At 43.2% G+C, this 27,202-nt stretch overlaps 1 protein-coding gene across 1 annotated transcript in view; it reads right to left on the bottom strand.

Annotated features, from left to right (window-relative positions):
• The window catches only part of GABRG2 (gamma-aminobutyric acid type A receptor subunit gamma2), a 73,062-nt gene extending 56,061 nt beyond the window's left edge, over positions 1–17,001 (bottom strand). Inside the window, exon 1 of the mRNA XM_088661743.1 lies at positions 15,998–17,001. Within this exon, the coding sequence (XP_088517869.1) occupies positions 15,998–16,104 (107 nt within the window). The 5' untranslated portion in view covers positions 16,105–17,001. The remainder of the gene's footprint in view (positions 1–15,997) is intronic.
• Between the last annotated feature and the right edge of the window lie 10,201 nt (positions 17,002–27,202).

The following is a 27,202-nucleotide window of genomic DNA, read 5'->3' as shown; positions in this document are numbered from 1 at the left end:
GTCTTTTTTAAGATGGCATGCAGCGCCACATGAATGTTAACATATGGCGTATAGTAAATTGTATGTATCTGTTTAATCTAGAGCTGACACCATTAAAGTTGCAACTACAACTTGTACTCTTTGCTTGCTTAAGAGAACAGAATGTGCATGGGTGGAGCCCTTCTCCTCATTCACTTGCAAGGTTCAGCTGACACTAAAAAGGGAATGAATGGCACGTTAAGTGGCTTTGTGCCATCTGAGTGAGAATTGTGCTTTACTAGGCAAGAGCTGACATGGGTGCTATTACATTACCATAACGTATTACAGTGGTACCTCGGCAGGGCTGTCTCAAGCACGTCAGGCCCCGCTCCGTTTCTTGCCGCGGCTGCTGGGCGGGCACGCCGCGCTGCGTGGTGCCCCCCCTACTGGGCCGGCGCCCTAGCACCCCGCGCCACCCAGACTACCCCTAGAGCCGGCCCTGTACCTCAGGTTACAAACACTTCGGGTTACAGACTCCGCTAACCTGGAAGTAGTATCTCGGGTTAAGAACTTTGCCCCAGGATGAGGGCAGAAATCGCGCGCCAGCGGCACGGCAGCAGCGGGAGGCCCCGTTAGCTGAAGTGGTACTTCAGGTTAAGAACAGTTTCAGGTTAAGAACAGACCTCTGGAATGAATTAAGTTCGCAACCAGAGGTACCACTGTAGTTGCTTGACTTTCAGCTAGCATTAGCAACTGACCAGGAAACATGCCAATTGAGGTGGAATCCTGTCTGGACATCTGGGAAGGATAAATCAACATCCATTTTCTTTGCAGTGATGCAGACTTAGGTTCTCAGAAATGTTTGCAATGTTCTTTATCCTGACTGATAAATAATTATATTAATAGTTTGCTAAGTCTTGATGAAAGGTACCATTCTAAAAATAAAAAAAGAACTTGTTCACACATAAACCTTACTGATCAGCTTGCTTTTATTTTACTGGACGGCGCCAAACAGAATTTCAATCTCTTTACTCAAGGCACAGCAAGAAACCGAATCCAATTTTTATTTGAACATTTCCTCTAAAGGCCCCTAGCAGCTACGTGTTCCCTTCACCTCTGCTGCCTCTGCATATTATTTAGCTTCCACCTGTGCAATTTTGTGTCTCCTCTTCTTTGCTATGCAGAGTTTGTGTACTCCCAGCCTCCTCTAGTTCTGATCCTGCATTAAATAACAGTTTAGCTCTACAAATGGAGGAATCGTCACACAGTTTAATCAGATACTTTCTCCCTCCTTTCTGTTTCTTCTCAATTTTTATTTAATTGAAGCAAATAACAGTTCCATGCTTCATTAGTTCTCAGAAAAAAGTTAGAAAAACATAGTCAATCTAGTCCAATCCTTTCCAGTTCTAAATGCAGGACAACCTAATATCTCATTGGACAGAATTGTAAAATGCAGGAGAAATATCAATTATTTGATATAAGCTACTGAAACATCAACAATAGCCCTTGGGAGACCAAGGCCACAATCCAACAAAGTAGTAGGTCTGGTTAATAAATCTCTTCTCTTTACTATTATTTTTTATACTCCTCATTGGCAGGGGGGACCCCTTTTAAAACCTTCAAAAATGTTGTTATGGGTAGTTTATCCCAAACTACATTCCAGTGTTAGAAGCGGGACTTTTTTAAATTTTTGTTTCCCTGGGTCAGATTTTGTTGGTGGGGTGGGGTGGGAGTCTAGTAATATGAGTGATACAAAAAACAAACGAAACATTCTGGTGGTAAAACAAAATCTATAGATTTTGGGGGGTATTTTTTGCCCCAGTCCTTGGCACCGAAACCTACAGCACTACACACATCCCATCATGTTATCATACAAACAGCCTACTTATAGCAGTCAGTTGATTTTCTTGAGACATATTTAGAGGTTTTTGTCTACAGAAATAAACCTGTAAATGGTAAGTATCTGAAATTTGGGGACATTTTTAACCATTGTGATGTGGCAATGCCCTAGAAGGACTATGTTAAAGGTTTACCTCTAGGTAAATTCTGCAGTGAAAAGTGTACTGGGGTTGTAATTTAAGTCCTGAAGGTCTGGGTTAGTGTTCAGAATAGGAAATGGTGATCCTGCATCACCCACCATCTGGCATGGGGAAGTTGGGAAAAACCATGGTCTGCTGCCGATTCCTTTCCATCAGTAAATGAGGGCTCATGCAAGACACCTTTGCAAACGTTCAAGGTCAAGAAAGGGCACGTGCTTTTTAGTTCTGCTGGTACCCAGGGAATTATCTGCTGAAGCTTGGCAGATGAAGTGTTTTTTACCCCAACACTTCCAGGGAAGGGAGCAAGAATGTCTCAGCATGACAGCAGATCCTGCTTTGAGTGGTGTGACAAGACTGGCCCTACCATTATGCAGAGTGAGGAATCCAGCTCAGGAAGCCACTTTAGGCTGTCACCGAGAGCAAAAAACAACAACAACAACACCTGTTAGATGCAGGTAGGTAGCCGTGTTGGTCTGAGTCGAAGCAAAATAAAAAAATTCCTTCAGTAGCACCTTAAAGACCAACTAAGTTTATATTTTGGTATGAGCTTTCGTGTGCATGCACACTTCTTCAGATACACTAGAAACAGAAGTGTCAGACCCTATATATATACAGAGGGTGGTGGGGGTGGGTGGGAATGGGAGATGGGCTGATGGGAGTGGTAAACCTGTGGATGGCTGTTAATGGCTGCTGATGGCTGCAATTAGTCCTGGGCTGAGGTGCTAAAGAAAGCTTGATCATGCATAATGAGATAAGAATCCGATGTCTCTATTCATCCCAGGTGCTTCCATGGTTTTAAGCTTGGTAATGATTTCCAATTCAGCAACTTCCCTTTCCAGTCTGTTCCTGAAATTTCTCTGTAATAAAACAGCTGCTTTGAGATCTTGTATAGAATGTCCTGGGAGATTGAAGTGTTCTCCTACTGGTTTTTCAGTCTTATGGTTCCTGATGTCAGATTTATGTCCATTTATCCTTTGGCGTAGGGTTTGGCCTGTTTGTCCAATATAGAGAGCTGAAGGGCACCATTGGCATTTGATGGCATACACAATGTTAGAAGATGAGCAATTAAATAGTCCTGAGATGGTATGTTGGATGTTGTTGGGGCCAGTAATGATGTTGTCCGGGTGTATGTGGCAGCAAAGTTGGCATCTGGGTTTATTGCAGGCTCTGGTACCAGTGTCCATGTTAAGTCTGGTGGTTGTATTATTGTGGGTGAGGAGTTGTTTAAGATTGGGTGGCTGTCTGTAGGCAATGAAAGGTCTTCCTCCCAGAGCTTGAAAAAGGGAGCTGTCATTGTCCAGGAGAGGCTGTAGATCTCTGATGATGCGTTGTACTGTTTTAACTTGGGAGCTGTATGTGATGACTAGTGGTGTTCTGTTATTTTCTTTTTTGGGTCTGTCTTGCAGCAGGTTCTCCCTAGGTATCAGTCTGGCTCTGTTGATCTGTTGTTTAACTTCATCAGGTGGATATTTTAGTTCTAAAAAGGTTTGCTGTAGATCTCTTAGGTGAAATTCTCTGTCTGTAGAGTTGGAACAGATACGGTTGTAACGTAGGGCCTGGCTGTATACGATGGATTGTTTGGTATGTTTGGGATGGTAGCTAGAAGCATGTAGATATGTTTGTCGGTCAGTTGGTTTTCTGTATAAGGTGGTGTCTATACGTCCATCCTGTATTTTTATAGTAGTGTCCAAAAAATGTATTTCTTGCATAGATTGGTTCATTGTTAGGTTGATGGTGGGGTGAAAGTCATTGAATGTCTGGTGGAAGGTTTCCAGGGTCTGTTGTCCATGTGTCCAGATAATAAAAATATCGTCAATGTATCGTAGGTACAAGAGAGGTTTGAGTGGGTAGGAGTCTAGGAAACGATGTTCTAAATCTGCCATGAAGATGTTGGCATACTGTGGGGCCATGCGGGTGCCCATGGCTGTGCCGCTGATCTGGAGGAACAGGTCATCACCAAATCCACAGGTTTACCACTCCCATCAGCCCATCTCCCATTCCCACCCACCCCCACCACCCTCTGTATATATATAGGGTCTGACACTTCTGTTTCTAGTGTATCTGAAGAAGTGTGCATGCACACGAAAGCTCATACCAAAATATAAACTTAGTTGGTCTTTAAGGTGCTACTGAAGGAATTTTTTTATTTTACCTGTTAGATGCATCATTGTTATATTTTTACTTTCAGGGACAGGTGCTTGTGGGATTTTCTGCCTCCGGTGCCAAAATAACTTGGCCAGCTTTGACTAAGAGTGGGGAGTACCATTTGTTGTTCCACTTTGGGGAGAAAAATAGAGTGGACATGTCTGGTCCAAGGCCCAGTTTAAAGATAAAGAACCATAAGAAAAGAAAGCATGAGGAGAGGAGCCTTGAAGTTGCTCAACAACAGTTTGCAGCGCTTGGCCAACACACTAAAAGGTACCTTACAATCCTTATCTCATGCAACCTCATTGTTCTACCAGGCTCCTCCCTCAACTGCAATCTGTCAGAATCTCTCTCACCACCAAAAGAACACAAGTGAATAAAAGAGAACCTGCACAAGCAACGCTGACATCAAACCCCACACATATCAAGTAAAACAGAAACATCGCTCCCGTTGCTCAGTCCTTGCTCCTGCCAACCTAGCAGTTCAAAAGCATGTCAAAGTGCAAGTAGATAAATAGGTACTGCTACAGCGGGAAGGTAAACGGCGTTTCCATGTGCTGCTCTGGTTCGCCAGAAGCACCTTAGTCATGCTGGCCACATGACCTGGAAGCTGTATGCCGGCTCCCTCGGCCAGTAAAGCAAGATGAGCGCCACAACCCCAGAGTCATCCGCAACTGGACCTAATGGTCAGGGGTCCCTTTACCTTTATCTATGCACCCATGTAATCTTCACACAGACACTCGCACACACCACATATAGATATTCTTTTACAATGTGGATTAAGTCATCTGAACCCCCTTACTGCCACCAGGCAACACATATAATGGCTTTCTCTGCAAGCAGCAGAAATGTGTTTCCTACTTTACATCTGAATTATGCACACTCCCATTCCAGGAGCTACTACTAATGACCCCAGCTTTTCTCCACGCTCCGTTTCTGTATTAGAAAAATGTGTGGAGGTGACTGCATGCAAAAATTATTTAATGACTTCCAAGAAAAGAAATGGAGAATTGTGTTTATCGTATTTTCATTAACTGCGCAGCCACTCTAATGTCTTTTACATTTTGAAGTGGGAGCTTGCATCTAGTGCTAAAAAGAGAGAGAAAACTCTTAATTCCAAATGTCTAAGAAAATGAATGAGTTTAAATGATATTACTATCAACTGAAAAGAAACCAATGGCAAAAATAATAATCAATACTGGCCATGCATTCATGAGGAGGATTTTTAAAAAAATAATAATTAATTTTTATTACAGTTTTTCTTTGGTTACAATAATATATGCTTTGTCTCTTTTATCAGGTCATAGAGTCTTTTCTACAGATCAGTAACATTCAATGTGAGACATTAGTATTATACTATACAGTGGTACCTCTGGTTAAGAACTTAATTCATTCTGGAGGTCCGTTCTTAACCTGAAACTGTTCTTATCCTGAAGCACCACTTTAGCTAATGGGGCCTCCTGCTGCCGCTGCGCCGCTGGAGCATGATTTCTGTTCTCATCCTGAAGCAAAGTTCTTAACCTGAGGTACTATTTCTGGGTTAGGGGAGTTTGTAACCTGAAGCATTTGTAACCCGAGGTACCACTGTACAGTATATGGTTGGGGGAGAAGAGGGGGGGTCATGAAACTTACATTCTTTTACTTAGCATATGTGGGGGGTTTGGGTGTCAGGCTCACTTGAGAAGGTTCTCTTTTTATTCATTTATTATATGATTTATTATATGATTTATTTTATATATATATATATATATATATATATATATACACACACACACACACACACACACACACACACATTATTTTTCCTTTCTTTAAAAACAAACATTGCTCCACCGAATAATTTCTTTTTTTAAAAAAAAAAAGCAGTATTATATTTTTGACTAATGCTATGAATTTTTTTTGCAACATTTCTTATAATCTGCTTCCCAAGGGTAATCAGTCTGAATAAACAGGATTCACTTCAGAGAAACCCTAAAAGCATTTGTTTCTCTATGCTTTCCCAAAAATCTCCTCATCCTGCACCTGGAGGGTACTTTTGAAAGTTACTTCAGGGAAACTTGCTGGTTGTTGGGAGAACAAGCTGCTTGTGAAAGGGGAGCACTTAGAAGCTTCACTGTACAATTGAAGTATGTCTCCATCTGGATCGATACATCAGAGAAAGAAAAAAACTTCATTTGAACCAAAATAGGCTTACTTTATAGATTTAACTCTTCACTTCTCCCTCTCCGCAATGGCTGAAAACCAAAGTTTCCCAGATGAATGTGCATATGGTGGGGGTGACTTGGTGCTGGGGGGAGGGGGTATGCGAGAGAACTATCTATAGCAAAGATGAAAGAAGGAATGAGTAAATATGATCAAACACAGTGATATTGTATGCTATTGAGGGCAAAGGGTGAAAATGAAATGCAGAAAGAAGGTGAAATATCAAAAGAATGAAGTGAAAATGGAAAATAAAGGACTAGGAAAAGGGGAACAATAATAATGCAATGTCCCCTGCGTTTTTTACTAGGATCCTACAGGAAATTGCTCTTTTCTGGACACAAGCAAATGCAAATTTTTATCATCCATGGTTTATTAGCATTTCCACAGTATTACAATAGAACAATATAATCCATTATACCCCCTCCCTCCAACCTCATGCTCTCTCTCTAGTTACAGTATTGTCATCTTCGTTATTCAGCTTTTTTAGCATGCTACACAATATTCAGGTTTGCATGCCCAATAAGGTTGAGGATAAATGAGTGCCACTGTTCTGCAGTAGTCTTAGATCAGGAATAGGCAAGCTCGGCCCTCCAGATTTTTTGGGACTACAACTCCCATCATCCCTGACCACTGGTCCTATTAGCTAGGGATGATGGGACTTGCAGTCCCAAAACATCTGGAGGGCCAAGATTCCCAATGCCTGTCTTAGATTAGCATCCCTTAAGTTGGGGAAGTTTCCATTCCTGCATTGTGCCTCCCTCTGCTTCCAGTTGTGAGTACTACTTGGTGAAGGATTCCAAAAATGCACTCCAAATCTTTTGGAAGATTGACTTTTCATGTACTTTGTAGTATAGAGTGCTATCATTGGCTGCTAGTTGCAAGAGGTCTTGTACCCGGTGTTCTGTACACGACGTGGTTCAGGCTTTCCAAGGATTGAAGGATTATTCATTTTGCTGCTAGTGTGGTTAACTGGAACCCTCTTTCCTGTCCTTTTGATAACCACCACTTGGCAGGCATGTAGCCAATTATTGTTTTGACCCATCCACCCATAGCTTAGCTACCAGCTCCTGAAAAAAGAGACTGGTTGCTTCCACACTAGCAATTGAGCCTGCAGTTGCCATCCATTCTTCACTCACTTTTTAGTTAGGAATCAGATGGTGTCATTGTCAACTAGTTGCAGTTCAGTTTTTTCTGTGTTTCCTAGCCCTGATTTTGGAAGGGTGTGTGAATGTTTAAAATGCAAGTGCAGTGCTACCCTGCCCAATGAAAACTGGCAACATTGAATGGAGGCTTTTCAGGTCTACAGTGACTTTAAATAGAAGCTTCGTCCTTTGGAAGGAATATCTTCCTCTGCTCCTAACTGCTTCTTGTTCTGTGTAGGCCAGCATTACTGATTATGCGGGTGGCACTGTGGTCTAAACCACTGAGACTCTTGGGCTTGCCGATCAGAAGGTTGGCGGTTCGAATCCCCGCGACAGGGTGAGCTCCCTTTGCTCTGTCCCAGATTCTGCCAACCTAGCAGTTCGAAAGCACGCCAAAAAGTGCAAGTAGATTAATAGGTACCACTGTGGTAGGAAGGTGGTGAGTGCCACACCCCATAGTCACCTTTGACTAGACTTAACCGTCCAGGGATCCTTTACCTTTAACTAATGAAAAAATTCCTTCCAGTAGCACCTTAGAGACCAACTAAGTTTGTGATTGGTATGAGCTTTTGTGTGCATGCACACTTCTTCAGATAACTTTAACTAATGAATTACTGATAATTAGGGGCAATTAAGGAGCAAGTTCCTGTTCTTCATCAGAATGGGAACTTTCAATTACAGGTACTGGTTTCCTTTCATTAATAGTGAATAGCTCTAAAATACTTCACTAGTTTAGCCTATTTTCTCTTCACTACAACCTCCTAGGCATTTCCTTATCCTATATAATTTTGGTTGAGAATTCAAAAGTCTCTTTGCAGGATAGATTGAATGAAAACGCTATACCAATAAAATATATATCAGTAACAAGAAGCTACAAATTTAGATATATAATAGATATATAATAAGAATCTGCTGTACTGATTGGCCATTAGTTTAAGACATTAAATTACCATTGGGATGTACTGTATTGTACCTGTCAAAAATTCTTGTTAGAAGTTTTATGGATATTTATACATAAATGGCAAGGCACAAGGATGCAGATAGTAAATATGCTTGATTGTTCTTGAAATGTAAATATCAGAATGTTCTAATATTTCCTATTGGCCTTCTGCAATCTAAGAATTACAAGTGAATTGCAAGCTGGGATGCGCTATAACAAATACCAATTATTAAATAACTTCATAGATATTTTCAGCTATCCAGGTGTTTATTAATAAGGGATTGGATTAATGATAATGTTGGATATTTTTCATCTTGGGGGAGGGATCTAGCAACATCTATCAAAGGGATGCTTCAAACATACAGTATACAGTACAAGGGTCTGCAAATGCCATTGAATCTTTAAAGTTATTCACTCCTCTCTCCAGCTGCCATTGTCCTCACCCTTGTCCAGTCTCTCTGCCCCCATTCTCTTGGTGCCATCTGCATCAACGTCTCAGTCGGCAAGAGCTCTGCCCATGGTGACATCCATTTTGATGGTGTCACTGAGGAAATGCCCAGCTTTGCCGATGCAGCTAATGCTAAAGAGGGATGTGGAGGCAGTGGAATGCAATAGAAACATTTCAATGAATGATACATATATATCATAGCTATTTGAGTACTTTAAAAATGACAGGAGATGAAAGGAATGCAGGGTGGGGTGTGGGAACAGACATCTCTTCTTTTGCCTGGGTATCTCTCCATTTTATTTCCAGGCACTGTCAAACAAGACCATTCTGAACAAGGATGAATGTGTCATTCTCATTAATTCACCTACCAGCCACTTTTATATTTAGCAAGACTTGTCAAGTTCACATTATGCTAAAAGACTGGGCAACGGCAACTGCAATTTAGTTGTTAATCCTCAATCTGCCAGAGAGTACAGACTTTTGCTTATATCTGAAGATATTCTGATGCAGCTTAGTAAAAGCCTCATATGACCAGAAGACACTATTTATATTGTAAAAACTATGGCGTGCATACATGTGCATATACACTACAAAAACAAAGTCTCATCTGCCGCCTGCCTCTTAAAATGCTCCATGAAAATAGCAGCTGGTGTGGGGGCCCTATTTTGCCCATAGATGTAGCATTTGTGTAAGCCATAGTTCCTCCAACGAGCTTACATCTTATCATGTCACCTCAGAAACAAGTTCCAACACAGCCAGCCCCATGGGCATAGCCAAGATTTTTGTTTTGGGGGGAAGCAGACTTTAATGCAAAAAGTGGTCATTAAAAAGGTAGAAAACAAATGAAAGCAGGGAACTTTAATACATCTCCTCAGATAATCACATTCCAAAGAAACCCTTCAGAAATAGCTCTTAACAATAGGTTCATTTACGTGAACAATGGTAAGAAGTACAATTGGTATAATTTTCTCAAATCCTATTTGGTTCTTTGTTAATATGACACATGAATCTGATCTTCAGTAAGCAGTTGTTGAATTTCAAACCCCCAAAGCTTGAATGCCAGATTTTTCATAGCTCTGGCAAGTGGTGAGGTTCTGTCAAGAGATGCTAGTGCTTGAACTGGGAGGGTTTGTGGTGAGCCACCGAACTGCATGTTGAAACCTCTGCATTGATAGTTTCGCATTCCTGGGCTGACTCTGCCCACCCATATTGGCCGTTGGATCCTCCTGCACGGGAACAAGTATAAGAGGACTTCCTTCCTTGAACAGCATTGTTGTTGTTGTTGTTGTTGTTGTTGTTGTTGTTGTTGTTGTTGTTGTTGTTGTTGTTTTTCTGAACTCTGGCACATCCCTGTATTCTTTGGTTGTCCTTTGGTCCTGACTTGTGGCTTCCTTCTGAATCCTGGCTCATTTGTCCTTCTGTTCTAACTACTGGCTTGTTCCATGGCTCCAGGTTCCCATCTCCTGGACACCCCAGGCTGCTTCCCACAGGCCAACCCTGACAGGTGCCAAAGTGAGACATAGTATCATCTACACATAGCACATATAAAGATGATTTTTAAGCCTATGCATACATATTATTTATTCAAGTACGACCTGCTCCTGTGATCCATTCATTTCTGTTTCTGGTTAAGATTGTGCTGTAACTGACCAACTTTCACTTTCATGATACTGCTTCACTTCTGATTATATCGGACTATTTTAGTCATATGCAAATTGGTATATGCTATTATATGAATGACTTGTATCAGAGCCAGACCCTTTCTTTAAATCGCACCCTTTCTTTAAATCTCACCACATTGACACTGAAGAATATCCCTTGTGTTGTGTAGAGTTTAGTTCAACTTACAGAACTGCCACAGAAATTTAACCAATATAAAAAAGGCAGTTACACAGAGTATAGGATCACAGTCTTACATTCTGTTCTACGACCTGTGCATTAGGAGCAAATTTTGGTTGCTATCCTACACACATTTAGATCTAATTAATAGGTTGCCATTGTGGCATGCAAATCACTTCCAAGTAGATTGTATCCATGCTGCACCATCACACACATACACATAAATCACATGGAACAGGTGAAGAGGGCAGGTGAATAACCCTGGAAGGCTGGTGACTCTGGCATAGGAAGTAATCACATCATATGTCAGTCCCATGTGATTCTCGTATAATTCACACTCGTCTGGCACAAGTAAGACAAAGGACCCACAACTGTGGTTGCCAGGTGGACAGCAGTGACTACAATCTCTTTTTGCCAACTATCTGCCCCTGTTAGCCCAGTGCAAACCTTCCTTGTATTCTTTGTGCATCTCAGATAAATTGGGGGTGAAGAAAAGCACCAAGCATCATGATGGGAGCAACAGAGTGGCTCTCCCATCCTTTCTGGTACTAGTATGGCCTCGGTCCAGTATACCTGAAAGAGCATCTCCACCCCCATCGTTCTGCCCGGACACTGAGGTCCAGTACCGAAGGCCTTCTGGCAGTTCCCTCGTTGTGAGAAGCCAAGTTGCAGGGAACCAGACAGAGGGTTTCCTGCTTGGCAAGGGGGTTGGACTGGATGGCCCTTGTGGTCTCTTCCAACTCTATGATTCTAGGGCCTTCTCGGTAGTGGCACCCACCCTGTGGAATGCCCTCCCATCAGATGTCAAAGAGAAAAACAGCTACCAGATTTTTAGAAGACATCTGAAGGCAGCCCTGTTTAGGGAGGCTATTAATGTTTAATCAATTATTTTATTTTTCTTTTGGAAGCCACCCAGAGTGGCTGGGGAAACCCAGCCAGATGGGCGGGGTATAAAAAATAAATTTATTATTATTATTATTATTATTATTATTATTATTATTATTATAGTAGAGAACTTTGGGTTGAGAAGGGGCTCAACCTTCTTGCCAAGATTTGGAGACACTTTGAAGCAAAGAAACAAATGCCCCTGCTTCCCAGTGCCTACAGCACACAGTGCGAAGTGAGACAATGACTCCTCTACACATGTGAGAGGGATCAGGAGGTGGCCATGGAGCAGAAGGACCATGGCTTCAGGGGAGGAATAGCTCTGCCAGTGTATGCCACCTTTTCCTTTGTCTAAACAGTTGGATGAATGCTCCTTCAGATGAGTGGCACAGCAGGTGAGTGGCTCAGCTTTAAAAAAGAAATTTAGAAATTAAACATTTAAAAGGTACTTGAAGCAGTACTGACATCAATGGAAGTGTCATGTTGCTTATAGTTACCAATGTCACAAGCAGTTTTAGAGGTGCCCACAGCACTAATCCAGTCCATTACAATAGAGGTTTTCAACAAGGTGGACAGAAATCAAATTTTCCTTGGCACAAAACATTATCATGTTGAGTTTAAGAGGTAAACTCTGCAACTGAAACACTAACTTAAGGAAAGGCAATTATAACTCTTTCTCAAAATAACACACACACCATGCCCCCACAGAACTAAAAAAACCAATTGCATTACTTTCATAAAAGGTATATAGAACTTTTGAGTACTAAAGCTGCAATTCTATGCTCAAGTGGCCCCGGCTGGATATCTTTAGGATTTGGTGCAAGTTCCCTACACTAGTGGATTGTAGCAATATGCCACCACCTGAGAATCTGAGACCATGGCAAAGTCAAGGGTGTTCTGCTGTAATGCTATGCTGAAGTATCCCCATCACTGGAGGGGCTGAAGATGGAGTGCACAGGGACATGTCAAGGGAAGACCAGGCTTAGCTTGAATGCTAAAGGCCAGAATCTGTTCCCAGGCCCTGTGCAAGTCTAAAATTATGTTGACAAACGCACATTATAATATGAATGAAAACGCTTCCATTGAACTCAGTGGAGAGTTGTAACACATAGCCCCCAACACCAGTTCCCCACACCCTGATACCAACCAAGGCTATGATCCTTCCGGGCTACACTCAATCACAGCACCCCCACAGCAATATACAACCCCTTGTAGGGAGACGATCACTCGGATGAGAGGGTGTATGACCTAAGCCTCATATTCTGCACACTTAAAGTACACATGGGGAACTTTCCAGAGGATGGGCAGTTTGCATAAAGATCCTGACTTCAAAACAAAGGTAAAAAGAGCAAATTACTAACACTTCTTTTCTCATGGTCCCTATACTTCACAAGATTTACTGGAACACCGCTTCTAACCTCTACACAGAATCCTGAGTGTTATCCTTGGAATTGGGGATTGAGGACAAGGTAAACACGGACAGAATCCATGCTTTTAATTATGACTGTTGCAACTGTTTCCCATGACATTCCCCATCACAACCACCAACTTAAAATAAGAAAAATCTGTGTTGGCTAACCAGTGCTTCCTTCCTTAACAGTAACATCCTTTTTGACAATAGCTTAAAGAGTTGCCAGGCTCCCAATCCATTTCTGAGTGCTGGTGTGTTGCCCTATAAAATTTAAAACTTGGATACCTGAAGTTATGCCCATTCTCATATCAACCTTCCACTGAGATAATCATCTGAGGGCCATTATGCAGGCGCCTTGACTGTGTGAGGTGGGGCAGATGGAGACTGGGGAGGAGAGGAGCCCTTCTCAAGTGCAGGGGATAACTCCCTCCCCCGAAAGGCTCGCCTGGCACCTAGTTTAGATCTTTAACAATGAAAAGCAAATCTAGAATGGTAATATAACAAAGCTGCAGTTTTCTGCTGATTATGTTTGTGTTTTAACACCTTCTTTTTTAATCTACCTAACACTGTGCAGATATGCTGTGAAGTTTCAAAGTGACTGCATATGGCTTCCTCATTTGCCAAATACACTGTCAACATAGAACAGGCATCCCCAAACTGTGGCCCTCCAGATGTTTTGGCCTACAACTCCCATGATCCCTAGCTAACAGGACCAGTGGTTGGGGAAGATGGGAATTGTAGTCCAAAACATCTGGAGGGCCGAAGTTTGGGGATGCCTGACATAGAAGGTCAACAAGGTGACAGGACCAGGGAGAACAATTTTCATATACATTTGTGCTGTATAAAACATGTTGTTTGTTTTGCTAAAGTATATTTCAAAACACCATGGGGGAGGAATGCTAGCAACCCTTAAAATTTGTACAGTTTCATTTCCCCCATGAGCGAAATTGATGGTGGCTTCAGTGTGAGGCCTACAGTTCTCAGATATGGCAGATTTCAGATTTGTTTGGGTCAAAAACAGGGTTCCTTCCAAATGTTGTTGACTGGCCAGCATGGGCAATGGTAAGGTTGGCAGGAGTTGTAGTTTACAAACATCTGGCCATTACATGACTACCTCTGTCAAGAGGACAAATGGAGTAAGTTTGAAATGTCTGCAGAAACAGCCATCACACCTTCATTTCATTAATAGGTTTCAGTAACAGGCAAGATGGAACACTTGAGCTCACCCCCCCCCCCGTGTTTCCAAACATAAAAAGGGGAGAGAGAAAAAGAGGAAGGAGGGGGCAAATAGCACTAGTCACCCTAAAGGAAACAAACAAAGGCATCCAAACCAAAAGCTAGGCCACAGCAGGGGTGCCAACTTGAATAAAATATTGTGGGTGCCCAAGTAAGCCCTGCCCCACATAATTGATCACACACATCATTTGACTGGGAATACCCATCAACTGTGTGGGGACCCGACCCACTCTAATATTTTATTGTGGTGGCCAAAGCTTCTATGACCCCTAGGTGTTAGCTCCTATGGACCACAGTGTCGATTTAAGGCCCTGGTACCTGAATATCCCTGCTTGAAATATAATACTTTAGGAAACCAAACACAAGATTACAATCACTTTCTGTTTTTACAAAGACATAGGTTCCCCTCCACCAAATCTGTCCCATTGTTGAATTTATTGCTAATGTTCCCATTTCTATTTCAGATTTTTCCCACCTTTTAAGAGGAGGCAAATGAGCAAAGTAAAACAAGACTTGTTAAGCATGTTATTTTTAAGACTAACACTATAGGCAAGACTGCAGTCCCCACCTTCCCCTATCTAGAAGTTGAAATGAAATAAATTTTAGTACTGTACTGGAGCAGCACGTTGTGAGCTTGGCCATTTCTCCAAGCATCACGCTGGTTCTGTTCTTCAATATGGCAGGTACAGGGGAACGGAAGCCAGCCAGAGAAGAACGTAAAGCATTGCCTCTGCTCTCCTGTTGCCAAATATTATGACAAAGGGGAGGAGGCGCCTCTTTGCCCTCATGCACCCACGGAAACCGAGCTTGTGTCACTACCACGGAAAGCAGTCGGAGGGCATGAATGGCTGAGCAGTTGGCAATGCTTTGCTACTTTGGGATGCAAACCTGCTATAAAACGCACAGTACACAAAATCTCAAAACGCCTCGTTCAGCAGCCCAGTGCTTATGCGCCGCAGGTACCATCGTTTCCTATTCCATCCCCCACAGCATCCTTTCTCTACAACCTATTTTCTTACATACCCTGACGTTCAGTGCACAGAAAAAAACACACACATATGCATATGCATATGTAATCACACAGCGATACACCCATTGCAACGTCAGTGTAAATATTTGCCGAAGAGAGCGATAAACTGTCATCGGGCGAGAGGGAGATGCTGGCTTCTGCATGCCATCACTCCCGGCTCCGGGGAACGGGGAGCCTTGCCAGGCAGGGACAGCATTTTTTGGCGAGTGGGGGGGGGGTCTGTGAGTCGCCCTTCGGCCCAGCAGGGGGATGGAGAACCACGCCAGCGCAGAGCACTACCCAGAATAATGCCAAAAAGCCGAACCACCCAGCCCCGCCGCTATGGCTGCCCATTCGAGAAGCTGCCCGTGCTATCCTCCCCATCCCCATCAGGCTCTCCCGTGCCATTCCTTGCGCGGAAGCGGCCGATAAACTGCAGGGAAGGAGGGGAAACCTTCATGGGAATGACGCCTCTCTCCCCACCCCAGATCTCACCGAACCCCCCCCCCCCCCGCTTAAATCCATGCGGAGGGCCCTGGATTCCCAGCGCAGCAAAATCGAAAAGAATATGTTCATCGTGATGGCTAGGAGGGGGGACGGCGGCAAGGGAAAACGCAGGGGCTCCTCTGCAGTCTTGTGCATTTATAATCGGCATCTTCTCCCCCCCTCCCCCTCCATCACCCCCACCCCCACCCCAACAGCCTACCCCCAACCCTCGGTAGCAAACAGAAAGCACAGCTTACCCCTGGATGAGCGAGAAGAGCAGCAGCGCCCGCACCATCATTTTGAGAGGAGACGCTGCATCTAGCAGTGAAACGCTGCCTTGGCTGGGCGGATTTCGAGGACTCATCCTCTCCTTCTTTCTCCCTCTCCCCTTCTCTCTCTCTCTCTTCCCCCCCTCAACCCCACACACTTTCCCGCCCCCTTTTTTCCTCTCGCTTGCCGACGGATCCGTCCCCTTCTTTATTTAGTGATCTGTAGGGGTGGGGGTGACGGCGAGGCCCCCCTCCCTCCTATTACCAGGTCCCGCCAGTAGGATGATACATTGCGCTCGCTCGCTCGCTCTCGCTCTTTCCCAGCTGCTGAATTAATATTCGGTGATTTGCGATCCGGGGAGGGTGGGGGGGGGAGATATAAAAATCAGATCCTCGCGAACCCCTTGGCGGATGCCCTCCCCGGATCCAAGCATCTGCTACGGCTAGCGCAACAGCAGCAGCTTCCAAATTTAGAGAATTGGGAGAAAGGGGTCGGAGTGAGGGGGTGGGGAGGGAGGCGAGGATCACACGTACACACACTAGCTACTGGAACAGGCAAAGGGGAAGAAGAAGAATCCCGCACAATCCATCACAGAGAGGGGGCTGGGGAGATGCGCATGGGGGGGGGGGGCTGAGGAAGGATTGCGCGCAGTGGGAGGGGGCGCGAGAGCGCAAGAAAAGCTTCTGCCTCAATGCAGATTAAGTCGGAGGTCAAAGTGGAAACGACGCACACGGGGCTGGTGCGGATACTGCTGCTGCCTCCGCCGCTGCTGCAGCGGAGATCAACACATGCGTGGTGCCAAGCGAGCTTTCTTTCTTTCTCCCCCTAAACCCTTTTGGTTGCACGTGCGCGAGGCTGCATCTGGGAGCCGCGAGAGAGTTGCAACCGCGATTCCCAAAGCCAGCACCTTTACCCGCTTCTGCTGACCACCTTCGGTTGGAAGAGGAGAGAGGGCCGATTTGCCAAGCAAAGACACGCACAGCATGCTACTAAGCATTCTATTGCAAGAAGGAAGGATGGATGATGCTGATGGTGGCGGTTGCTAAGCAACCCGGGCACTTGGGGAGAGGAGGGAAGTATTGGGAAGGGGATCAGGCAATAAGGGGTGGGGTAGGGGTTTCGGGTGTAGGGCCGAGCCAGCGAGAAACGGTTGACCCATGGATCTCATCTTCCCAATCCTTCTAATCGTCAGCATCTTAAAAATCACTCAAATTACGTGTTCTGAAATAATGACACGGAACTGGAGCTTTGCGAAGTTGAGGGAACAGGGTCACCTGCCCCGGGTACCACAAAGACAGGACTCCGGGAAAGAAGAAGAAGAAGAAGAAGAAGAAGAAGAAGAAGAAGAAGAAGAAGAAGAAGAAGAAGAAGAAGAAGAAGAAGAAGAAGAAGAAGAAGAAGAAGAAGAAGAAGAGATTTGTGATCTAGTCACAAGGCTCCAATACTGTACTTTGGCCACCTCATGAGAAGAGAAGACTCCCTGGAAAAGACCCTGATGTTGGGAAAGATTGAGGGCACAAGGAGAAGGGGATGACAGAGGATGAGATGGCTGGACAGTGTTCTCGAAGCCACCAACATGAGTCTGACCAAACTGCGGGAGGCAGTGGAAGACAGGAGTGCCTGGCGTGCTCTGGTCCATGGGGTCACAAAGAGTCAGACACGACTAAACAAACAAACAAACAACAACAACAACAACAACAACAACACATGGTTTTAGACAGGGTCAAACTATGGGATGTTTTCTTTGCAGTTTAGAGGAAAAGGGCATGGCTTGAAGGTGGGAGCCTGATGCCAACTTGCTGATAGGCATGGTAAGAGCAGCTGGCCAAGTAGGGTGGCATTTGTTGGTACTTGCAGCCTGACACAGTGAAGTACATTCAGATATTGGATGCTGGTGGTGGTCCAGAAGAAAATAAGAAACTGAATTCTGGCCAGCCACTCCTGATTGGGCAGGAAGGTGTTGTTGTTGTTGCTGCTGCTGCTGCTGCTGCTGCACTACAGCTTCAGAGCTAACTCCTCATTGTAAAATAGGAAGAATATAAAGAACTTGGAGTGTTAATAGTAATATGCTTAAATGCTGATTAACTCCAGAAAGCCTCACTTCAAAAAGGCTATGGAAGAGTTGGGCAAGGTTCAGAAAAATGCAACCCAAATGATCCAGGGGATGGAGGAAAGGTGCCAGCATTTGGGACATTTTAAGTTAAGATAAAAAGTGAGTAAGAGGTGACATGGTAGAAATTTATAACATTATGCAAGGCATGAAGAAAGTGGATCGAGAGAAGCTTTCCTCCCTTTCCTCCTCTCAGCACTAGAACTTGTGGAATGTTGGAAGATTCAGGACAGATAAGAGATAAGAGAAAGCACTTTAAAAGGGCGTAGTTGAACTATGGAACTCCCTCAGAAGGCAGTGATAGCCACTAACTTTGAAAGAGGATGAGACAAATTCATAGAGAATATCAATGGCTACTCTCCATGACGGCTATGCTTTCCTCCATGGCTGGAGGCAGTAAGATTTGAATACCAGTTCTGGAAACTACAGGAGGAGAAACATTTCCCACAACCATCTGGCTGGCCACTGTGAGAACAGGATGTTGCACTAGATGGGCCATCAGCCTGACCCAGTAGGCTCTTCTTACATCTATATGTTCTTAAAGCTGCAAATTTACCTCCATGCAGCAAGGAAGAATTTCCCAGGGTACCTCTGCAATGACTGCTAGTGCAGTTACCAAACCAATAGCATGCTAGGTATTCTGTAGAACACACAAGTGATATTCATCATTCCTAAGTAGTGTTACATATACTCCAACTTAAACATTACCCCAATGTTATATTCTGTAGATGTGAACTAAGGATTAAATCCTTTGACTCACAAAACAAACAAAACAGGAAGAGAGAAAACAAAATGAGAAAATGGTGCTGGAAAAAGGAATAGGGAAGCAAAGATGACCAGTCAGTGGTATACAAGATGCATTTGGCCAGTATAGGCTGCCTCTAGACAGTCAGGTTTTCATGGAAATGATTCAAGTATATGCCAGACAATTTAGGTTTACACATTTAGAACCCTAGTGCAACAAATTCAGTTTAAAAGAGCAAAAACCTTCCTGCAATTAGGAAACTAATGGGGAAATTGCAATGAAAAGTGTGAGGTGACTGAGTAAATAATGGAATAAATAATCAGGATATATGCTTAGAAAAAAGATAATCTGAAAGAGGTCATTGGGAACAGCCTTTGCCAACTCTCTGGGGAGCAACAGGGTCCAGCCACCCTGGAAAACCAACCTGACCAACAACTTACCTGAAGGTGAACAAAAAGGATTTCACTTTGCAGTGCTCTAGGGGTGTGTTCCCCTTTCACAAGGGGGATCAGCAAGCTCAGGTGGCAATTAAAAAAAGAGTCCTATCGCCAATCCATTTGACTTCAGAGTGGGGAAAGGAGAGGTCCAGGAGGGTGTATATTAGAGCTTTTAGTGCTACTGAGGCATTGCTTTCCCTCAATTATCTGGAAGTAGAATTAAAACAGTGGCCCCTGATCACTCTTAATGTAATGCTATATTAACTAGCAATGCCCTTCCCCGTGGCCAAGATCTTTCTACAATGTCTACTACCAAGTAAGTTTCATTTAGCAAAGGTTCTTCCAAAGGCTAATTGAAATCTTCCAGTTTGCAAGTTTAGCCAGTTTAATTGCTTCCCCAGTCAGAGAGGCTGGGAGATTAGTACCAAATTGCACTCTTTTACTGTAATGGAAGGGAAAGTAGGGGCGGGAATAATAGACAGCAACAAGTAATTTAATACCACCCCATGAGGGCCGAAACCTGACTAAATCAGGAAACATTTAGGAGCAATTCAGCACTGATTTCCTACCTGGAGGAAAGCAATGAATGAATCGATTTATTTCGGAAACTGACCAGAGTGAGAAAAGCAATGAAATGGACTGAACCTGCAAAGAAGAACTAGCTTCTCTTAAAAGCCTTAATAGTGTGTTACCAGTTAACACTGGACAGACATTTGCTGCAATTCTGTTATATTACAAAGCAGGATGGGGGGTCCTAGCAAAACACAGGAGAACACAGAAAACACTGGCATCAAGCAGTTTGACATGACATTGGTCACTTCCAGATTTCAGCCCTTTTGCGTAGATCTCTCCCCAATTCAGGCACATGTTTGTTTATGTCCCTGATGCAATAAAGTACACCTCCATAACCTCCCCTGCCCCTTCAAAGAAAGTGGATAAACTGCAATAAATAGCAACAGCACTACAACACTCTTGCACACACACACACAATCAGCTTTGTGTAGCATGAAAAATTCTGGAGAAGTGCACCAGAATGTGTGGGGTGATAGACCCTTGGTTGCAACAACATGCAATCTCTATGCAAATTTTGTACAAACAAGTGAGGGCAAATGTTCCAGAAGTCGGCCATCTGCAAATAGTCATTGTGTGGATTCTCAGTGAAATGTAAGTGAACAAGGGTTGGCAGTTCCAGAGAAAAGGGCAAGTGAGGAAACAACCTAGACGGGCAAGCAAGGACGCTACTAAGGAAGATGTACTTTTGCTCTGGACTGCAAGCTATTTCCTCCTCAAATTATCCCCTATTTCCATAAGAGGCCATGAACTGGCTTCATAATGAAGGAAGGCACAGACCTCTCTTTTATTACTCAGCAAATCTCTGACAAGAGTAGTGGTCCTCAGTAACTATCCTATGTGTAGCACATCAGTGGTTAGAGCATCTGCTTTGCATGCAAAAAGTTCCTGATCGTGTCCCTGGCATCTCCAGGTAGGACTGGGAATGTACCTTGTCTGAAACCCTGGAGAGCCAATGTCAACAAGTGAGGACAGTACTGAGCTAGATAGACCAGCTTCCTGTGTTCTTATATTCTTGCCAGTTCCTCAAAGTCCAAAACTTCACCCTCAGGATACAGGCAGCATTATGGGGCAAGGTAGCCAGGTTTTCATGGATGCCTTCATAACATACCATCAAGCTAGCAAAGCATCATGAGTAGTAATGACAGTGCAGGTGTCCATAGGTGGAAGTGCAGTTACTGAACAAGCAAATATAAATCTGGATTTTTCACCCAAGAGCTGCATGGCAAATCCTTTTTTCCAGAGCAAGTGCTACCTAATCTTAGCCCACTTCCAAACCCTTCCCCCCTGTTGCTCTTACTATCTCTGGGACTGAAGCAAATGCTTGACTCACAGGGGCTATTAGCTCCACCCAAGGCATGATGGAGAACAGCAACAACCGGCAGAAGATAGACATAATATGTACAAGGACAGGAAGAAACAACACAGACAGAATTATTGCCACACACAGGAAGAACAAGGATATAGCTTGAATGCTTCAACTGTAGATTTATAAATCATTTAATGTGTCGATAGGAATGGAAGTCGTAAATACTGCAGTTGTTGTATAAGGGATTGTTATTTTGACTGGAGTGTAATTGAAATTAATAAGATTTTGAAACGCAGAAATATAGCAAATCATCAAACCATAAATTCTAGCATGGGGGGGGGCACATAAATGATATAATTTGGAATCTGAATGATTGGTATTAGTAATTGTATTATAATTTGCCATTGTTATAATGAGGCTATTGTTGGATTATTGTAATTGAAGTTGCGTTTTGCCATGGAAATGTCTTTTGGGATTTGTTGTTCCCCTCCATACTCTACTGGCTGTACTCATCGTATGCCCCAGTGACTAAACCAAATAGCCATTTAGGTTGGTAGGTCTCTGCACCCCAGTGTTTCACACCCACTGTAGCCTCATTGTGTCACTTCCCAAGTCCAGACAATCCCAGGTACTCCTTTCCCCCCCTGCTTTAAAAACAAAACAAAACAAAACAAAAAAACAGTATATGAACCAAACACATTGTCCTAGGTTCTGTTTTAAAACTCTCTACAATCAAGTAATCAAAACTCTTTGAACAGTCTTCTTTGCTTCATTGTTTCCTTGAAGAAAATGTTTAAATGCTTTTAAAAACTATGCAGTTAGGAGATTCTTTGAACTACCTGACAAGTATTTCTCATTGCATTTATTTATTTATTTTTTTAAAAAGCCTAAAGAATTAAATCCACATAGATTTGTAGTTATGTTGAATGTTCCTGTTATCCGAAGGCGATATATATTAATGAAAATGAAGAGAAGCAAATGTATAGTTCTCAAAGGCTAGCTATGATCAAGAGACTCTTCTTTCCATCTCTTTATGGGAGATGATTCTGTATCTGACCTTTGTTAAGTAGTTCCTGGATTATACTGTATCTGTTAGCACTACAACATCTGGACACCCCAGTGATGATGATGCCATGTGGTGGTGGATTAATTCTTCTTCAGGCTGGAAAGCTGCAGTTTCCTCCTATGGCTACATATTTAGTTCAACCTGAATGGCATAATATACTGCAAACCGAGGATGTGGTCCTGTTGAAATTCCTGTTGAAATGTACACTTCACATTAGACAACAGTGGATGCTAATATTTGTGATCCGATGAGTAATTTAGTAAACAATGATTAATATGTTTGTTCTAATGCTGACCTTTAGAGAAGATTGCAAAAAAGTCGATCCTTGGCAGAATAAAATGGGCCTATACCTGTGTTTGACTTTTTAAAACCTGGTAATTTTTATGTGCAGACATTAATGAAGTATTGCTTATCCTGTCTGCCTGTATTTTTGTAGTGCAGATTATTGGCTCTTTAAAGGACTGCTGTGGTCTCTGCAGCTGTCTTTGCTTTTTCACCCCCTTTCTTTTCCTAGATGCTTAATCTTGCACTGGACAGCTATCATTTCAAGCTCTCGTGCTGTTCACAGGCCAGCAATCTGCTCCCTGAGCCTCCTAGTACAGCAGAAATGTTGTGCAGCAGAAATGGCATCCTTTAATTTTCTGCTTTCAGACTCCAGGTACATTTGCAGTTTTGAATCTTTACTTTCCCAATGACTTAGCTAGCTCCGAGGACCAGTTCATGCAATCATGTATGAGTCACAAAAGTCATCACAAAAGTTGCATGGTAAAGGGGCCTTATTTTTTACGGCTGAGTATTTTTAAAAAAACCCACACTGTGAGTAGTTGGAGCTGAGAGGTAGCTCTGCTCTAGCAATCTGAACCATTTTAGCAGATTAGTCTGTCCCAATTGTAAAGTGGTTTGCAATGATCTGGACAGAAGATCCTGTACATTATGACTATAATGTCTATTTGCGAGCAACCTCCAGAGCAATTTGAAGCGATGCTCTTTGGAATCTACTCAATTATTAATAGAAAAGTGAAGCATCTCCATGTGGGACCTGTCAAAGTTTTGGGCTAACATTTAAATAAAAAGTTCTGGTGGGAACTCTCAAAGCCATTTTGTCCTGATTGGATTGATCTCTCAAAGCCGTTCTTCCCAGGCACAATGGCACCTTTTGAACCAAGGTAAAGGAGGCTAGCTTAGAGGCTACTGTACAATCTGTGGGGCACATACAGCTCTCCTCTCCAGCACTTCACCACCACTTCCCACACCCTCCCTAATGGTCGTGGGTGGAAAAGTACTCACTTGCAACCAGGGGTGCCAACTTGAATAAAATGGGGGGGGGGAGGTAAGCATCACCCTGCGTAATCAATCACAAGACATCATGCACACACACCATTTGAATGGCAATGCCCATCAACTTTGGGGGGGGGCTGGCTCCCTCCAATATGTCATTGAGACCGAAGGGACCTCAGCCCATAGGAGCTGGATCCTATGCTTGCAACACAGACCAACAGATTGCTTGACAGGTGGAGAGAGAGAGAGAGAGAGAGAGAGAGAGAGAGAGAGAGAGAGAGAGAGAGAGAGAGAGAGAGAGAGAGAGAGAGAGAGAGGAGGTATGATCATCTTTGGGTGAGCCTGTGACCTGGATTAAGGAATTAAAGTATTCACCATCACAAAAGAATGGCCAGGCTGCCCAAGTAAGCAATCACTGGCCATTGTCAGGTATCCTGGCAGAGAGGATTTCTGTTGTAGACCCCCTCCTTCTGTGATGTATGTATGATGTTTTTGGGGGTGGTCTTGAGCTACAGGGTGGGAAATTTCAAAAGTCTATATAAGGACTTGCACAGCTGCAACAGTTTAATAAAGATCAGGCTTACTAGCTGCTTTGCTTCTCAATATTCTCTGGTTGGCCTCTGTTATTTTCTCCTACCAATGGGGAACCCACTAAAGGATTCTATATGGGCTCTTGCATACCCCATAAGGGAGAAAGGAGCAGATTTTGTTTACATCATTGTTGAAACTTTTTAAAAACAAAAAAAAACACCCTCTCGGCATTTCTCCCTTCCCAGTCTTATTTAGACCCCTTCCACCATCACTCCTTTTCTCTCAGTTTGCCTCCCTTCTTCCTTCTCAGTTTGCCACAACTACTGCTGTTGTGCTGCTTGCCTATGTCACCCTGGGGCTTTAAATATATGGTGAGGATGTGATCCAGAGCTTCAAAGGAGATACATTCCTGGTCCTATCTAGGGGTTGAAATTCAGACCTTCTGCATGCAAAGCATATCCTAGAGCTAAGGCCCTTCGTGCCTTCCTTAATCCTACTTCAAGGCATTATAGCCTTGGCTTCCAGGTCTGGCCCTTACTAATTCCTTTATGCATTTACATATGTGGTATTAAATTCCAGTGCCGTCCACTGTTAGTACTCAGGAAAACACTTTCCATATATAAAACACTTTCCATATGCAAATTAGAATAACAGAAGATCATCTGTAAATTATAATATATATATATTTACTAATTTCAGTGGATTGGGTCAAAAGGTAGTTTTCCCAGCTTCCTTCAAAATAAGGAGCTTTCTTGGAGAAACACTCCTCCTGCTGCAGTGAAGGGTATCCTTGGCTCCAGCTCTTTATTTTTGTTAGTTTTCTCCAAATACATTTTTTTTAGTTGCTCTGTTTGAGTTTAGAAATGTCTTCACCCCCTTTTCTTCTCTCTACCTCCCTCTTTTTCAAATGCTGCCAAATGCCAGGTAGCTCTTTTTAAAAGCTGAAGTGGTTTCTGAAAGATTTGTTGTTGTCACTGCTGCAAATATTATCCCTAATTTTAGTACTGCTATCATTGTCGAATTAAAATTAGAGAACATGCCTCATTATCCGTAAATAAAGGCAGCGTGATCTGTGGAGGGCACTTCCTCCCCCAGCCTTTCTAAATCAAACCTTGGGTGCACAAAGGAAGGACACAGAAGTTATTCTAAAGGTCCTCCTCACCTACAGCATGTGTCAGAGGAAATTGTTGGAAAGTACTTTAAGAAAAAAAATCCAATCTAAGCAAGGTGAGAGGAGACAGAAATTGTTATTCTAGTTGTTGAAGTAAAATCTGTGAGCTATTCAAGCTTGATGAGTCAATTGGGAGGGGAGGGGGAAGCACTGCCAATTTCCAATCCACTTTCTTCTATCTTTTCAAAGTGTTTGTGTGAGCAAGTTATTGCATTGCCAAAATGCCAGATATTCAGAGATGCTTCCAGAGTCTTAAGACCCATAGCTGCCAAGTTATCCCTTATTATAAGGGATTTTCCCTTATGCTGAATAGGCTTCCTCATGAGAAAAGGGAAAACTTGGCAGCTATGTTAAGACCACTTAGGTAAAGGTAAAGGTACCCCTGACCTTTAGGTCCGGTCGCGGACGACTCTGGGGTTGTGGCGGTCATCTTGCTCTATAGGCCAGGGGAGCTGGCATTTGTCCACAGACAGCTTCCAAGTCATGTGGCCAGCATGACTAAGCCTCTTTCTGGTGAACCAGAGTAGCGCACGGAAACACTGTTTACCTTCCCGCCGGAGCGGTACCTATCTATCTACTTGCACTTTGACGTGCTTTCAAACTGCTAGGTGGGCAAGAGCTGGGACTGAACCCCATCGTGGGGATTCAAACCACCAACCTTCTGATTGGCAAGCCCTAGGCTCAGTGGTTTAGACCACAGCGCCACCCACGTCCCCTTAAGACCACTTACTGCAAAATCATCATATTTCCAGATGAGTTCTGTGTGTGTCTACTGAGAAGCAAGCCCCATTGTGTTCATTGGGACTTACTCCCAGGTAAGTTTTTATAGGATTGCAACCATTATTATCCTCCTTCTCCTCTGAAATCTTATAGGACAATTTCTCACAATGATTGTGCCCTACTCCCCAGCAAAAAATAAAATAAAAAATTGGATAGCATTGAGTTTCCAGGGACCTCGAAGGTAATTTAGTCCAACCCCTGCTACTGCAGCATCCCATCTGGCCTCTGCTTAGGGACTTCTAAATCCTTCCCCACTTTGAAGAAGACACATTGTCAAGAAGTTCTTTGCAACATTTAGTCCAAGTCCCCTTTGTTGTAATTTGAACTCACTGGTTTGGGGGCTACTCTCTTCCAGAGCAACAGAAAACAAAATCCACCCATTATTTCTATGTCAGTCCTTCCAATATTTGAAGATGGATATTTGTCTTTACAATGTTCTTGTCTAGCACTCCATTGCCATAGAACTGATGTGCATGTTATAGCTGACACATGACTCCTCCCACACACTTTTAAAATACTCTCTGATTTTTAAAAATCGGAGCATGCTTTTTGAAGGCCCTTTTAAATTGTTGTATCTTGCAACAATCACCATGTGGTAAACCACTGAGAGTGATCATTAAAAAATGCTGGGCTTTTTTTGGGGGGGGCACATGTTTAGACAGCTGTGTTGTGAGGGGTCACACATGCAATTGCATGGGAAAATTAATCTGATTCTACTAATATTAGCTGCCATATGATTAAAAATGGATCAATATGATGCCCCTAGTTTATACTTGTCCCAAGCAGATACCACCAAGCATCCCAATCGAATTTTATTCTCTTAAATTGATTCTTACAATCAGGTTAAACAGATTTAAGAAAAAACACATGGCTCTCTTCTATTTGTTAAGCAATTGTCTAATGCAATGAAATAGAATGATCTGTGAAACCTGTTCCATTAAAGGTTCCATATCATCTAATGAAGTGATCAGCTGTGGGGTGTGTGCATGCGTGTAATCATTCATCTAGAATATTTGATTTTGTCAGAGGCATGCTATCATTCTGGTTAATGCATGAGCAAGATACATCTTTGTATAATGACCGTGTTTCAGATGTGGTCTGCTTAGTTTCCAAGGCTGGACACAAAAATCCTAATTTTCAGTGGTTACAGATTAATATCAAGACTTACTGTTGTTGTTTAGTCGTTTAGTCATGT

This window comes from Zootoca vivipara, chromosome 2, assembly GCF_965207765.1.
Source record: "Zootoca vivipara chromosome 2, rZooViv2.hap1.1, whole genome shotgun sequence".
NCBI lineage: Eukaryota > Metazoa > Chordata > Lepidosauria > Squamata > Lacertidae > Zootoca > Zootoca vivipara.
Note: the sequence above shows the minus strand (reverse complement) of the source record. Positions and strands in the feature narration are given on the sequence as shown.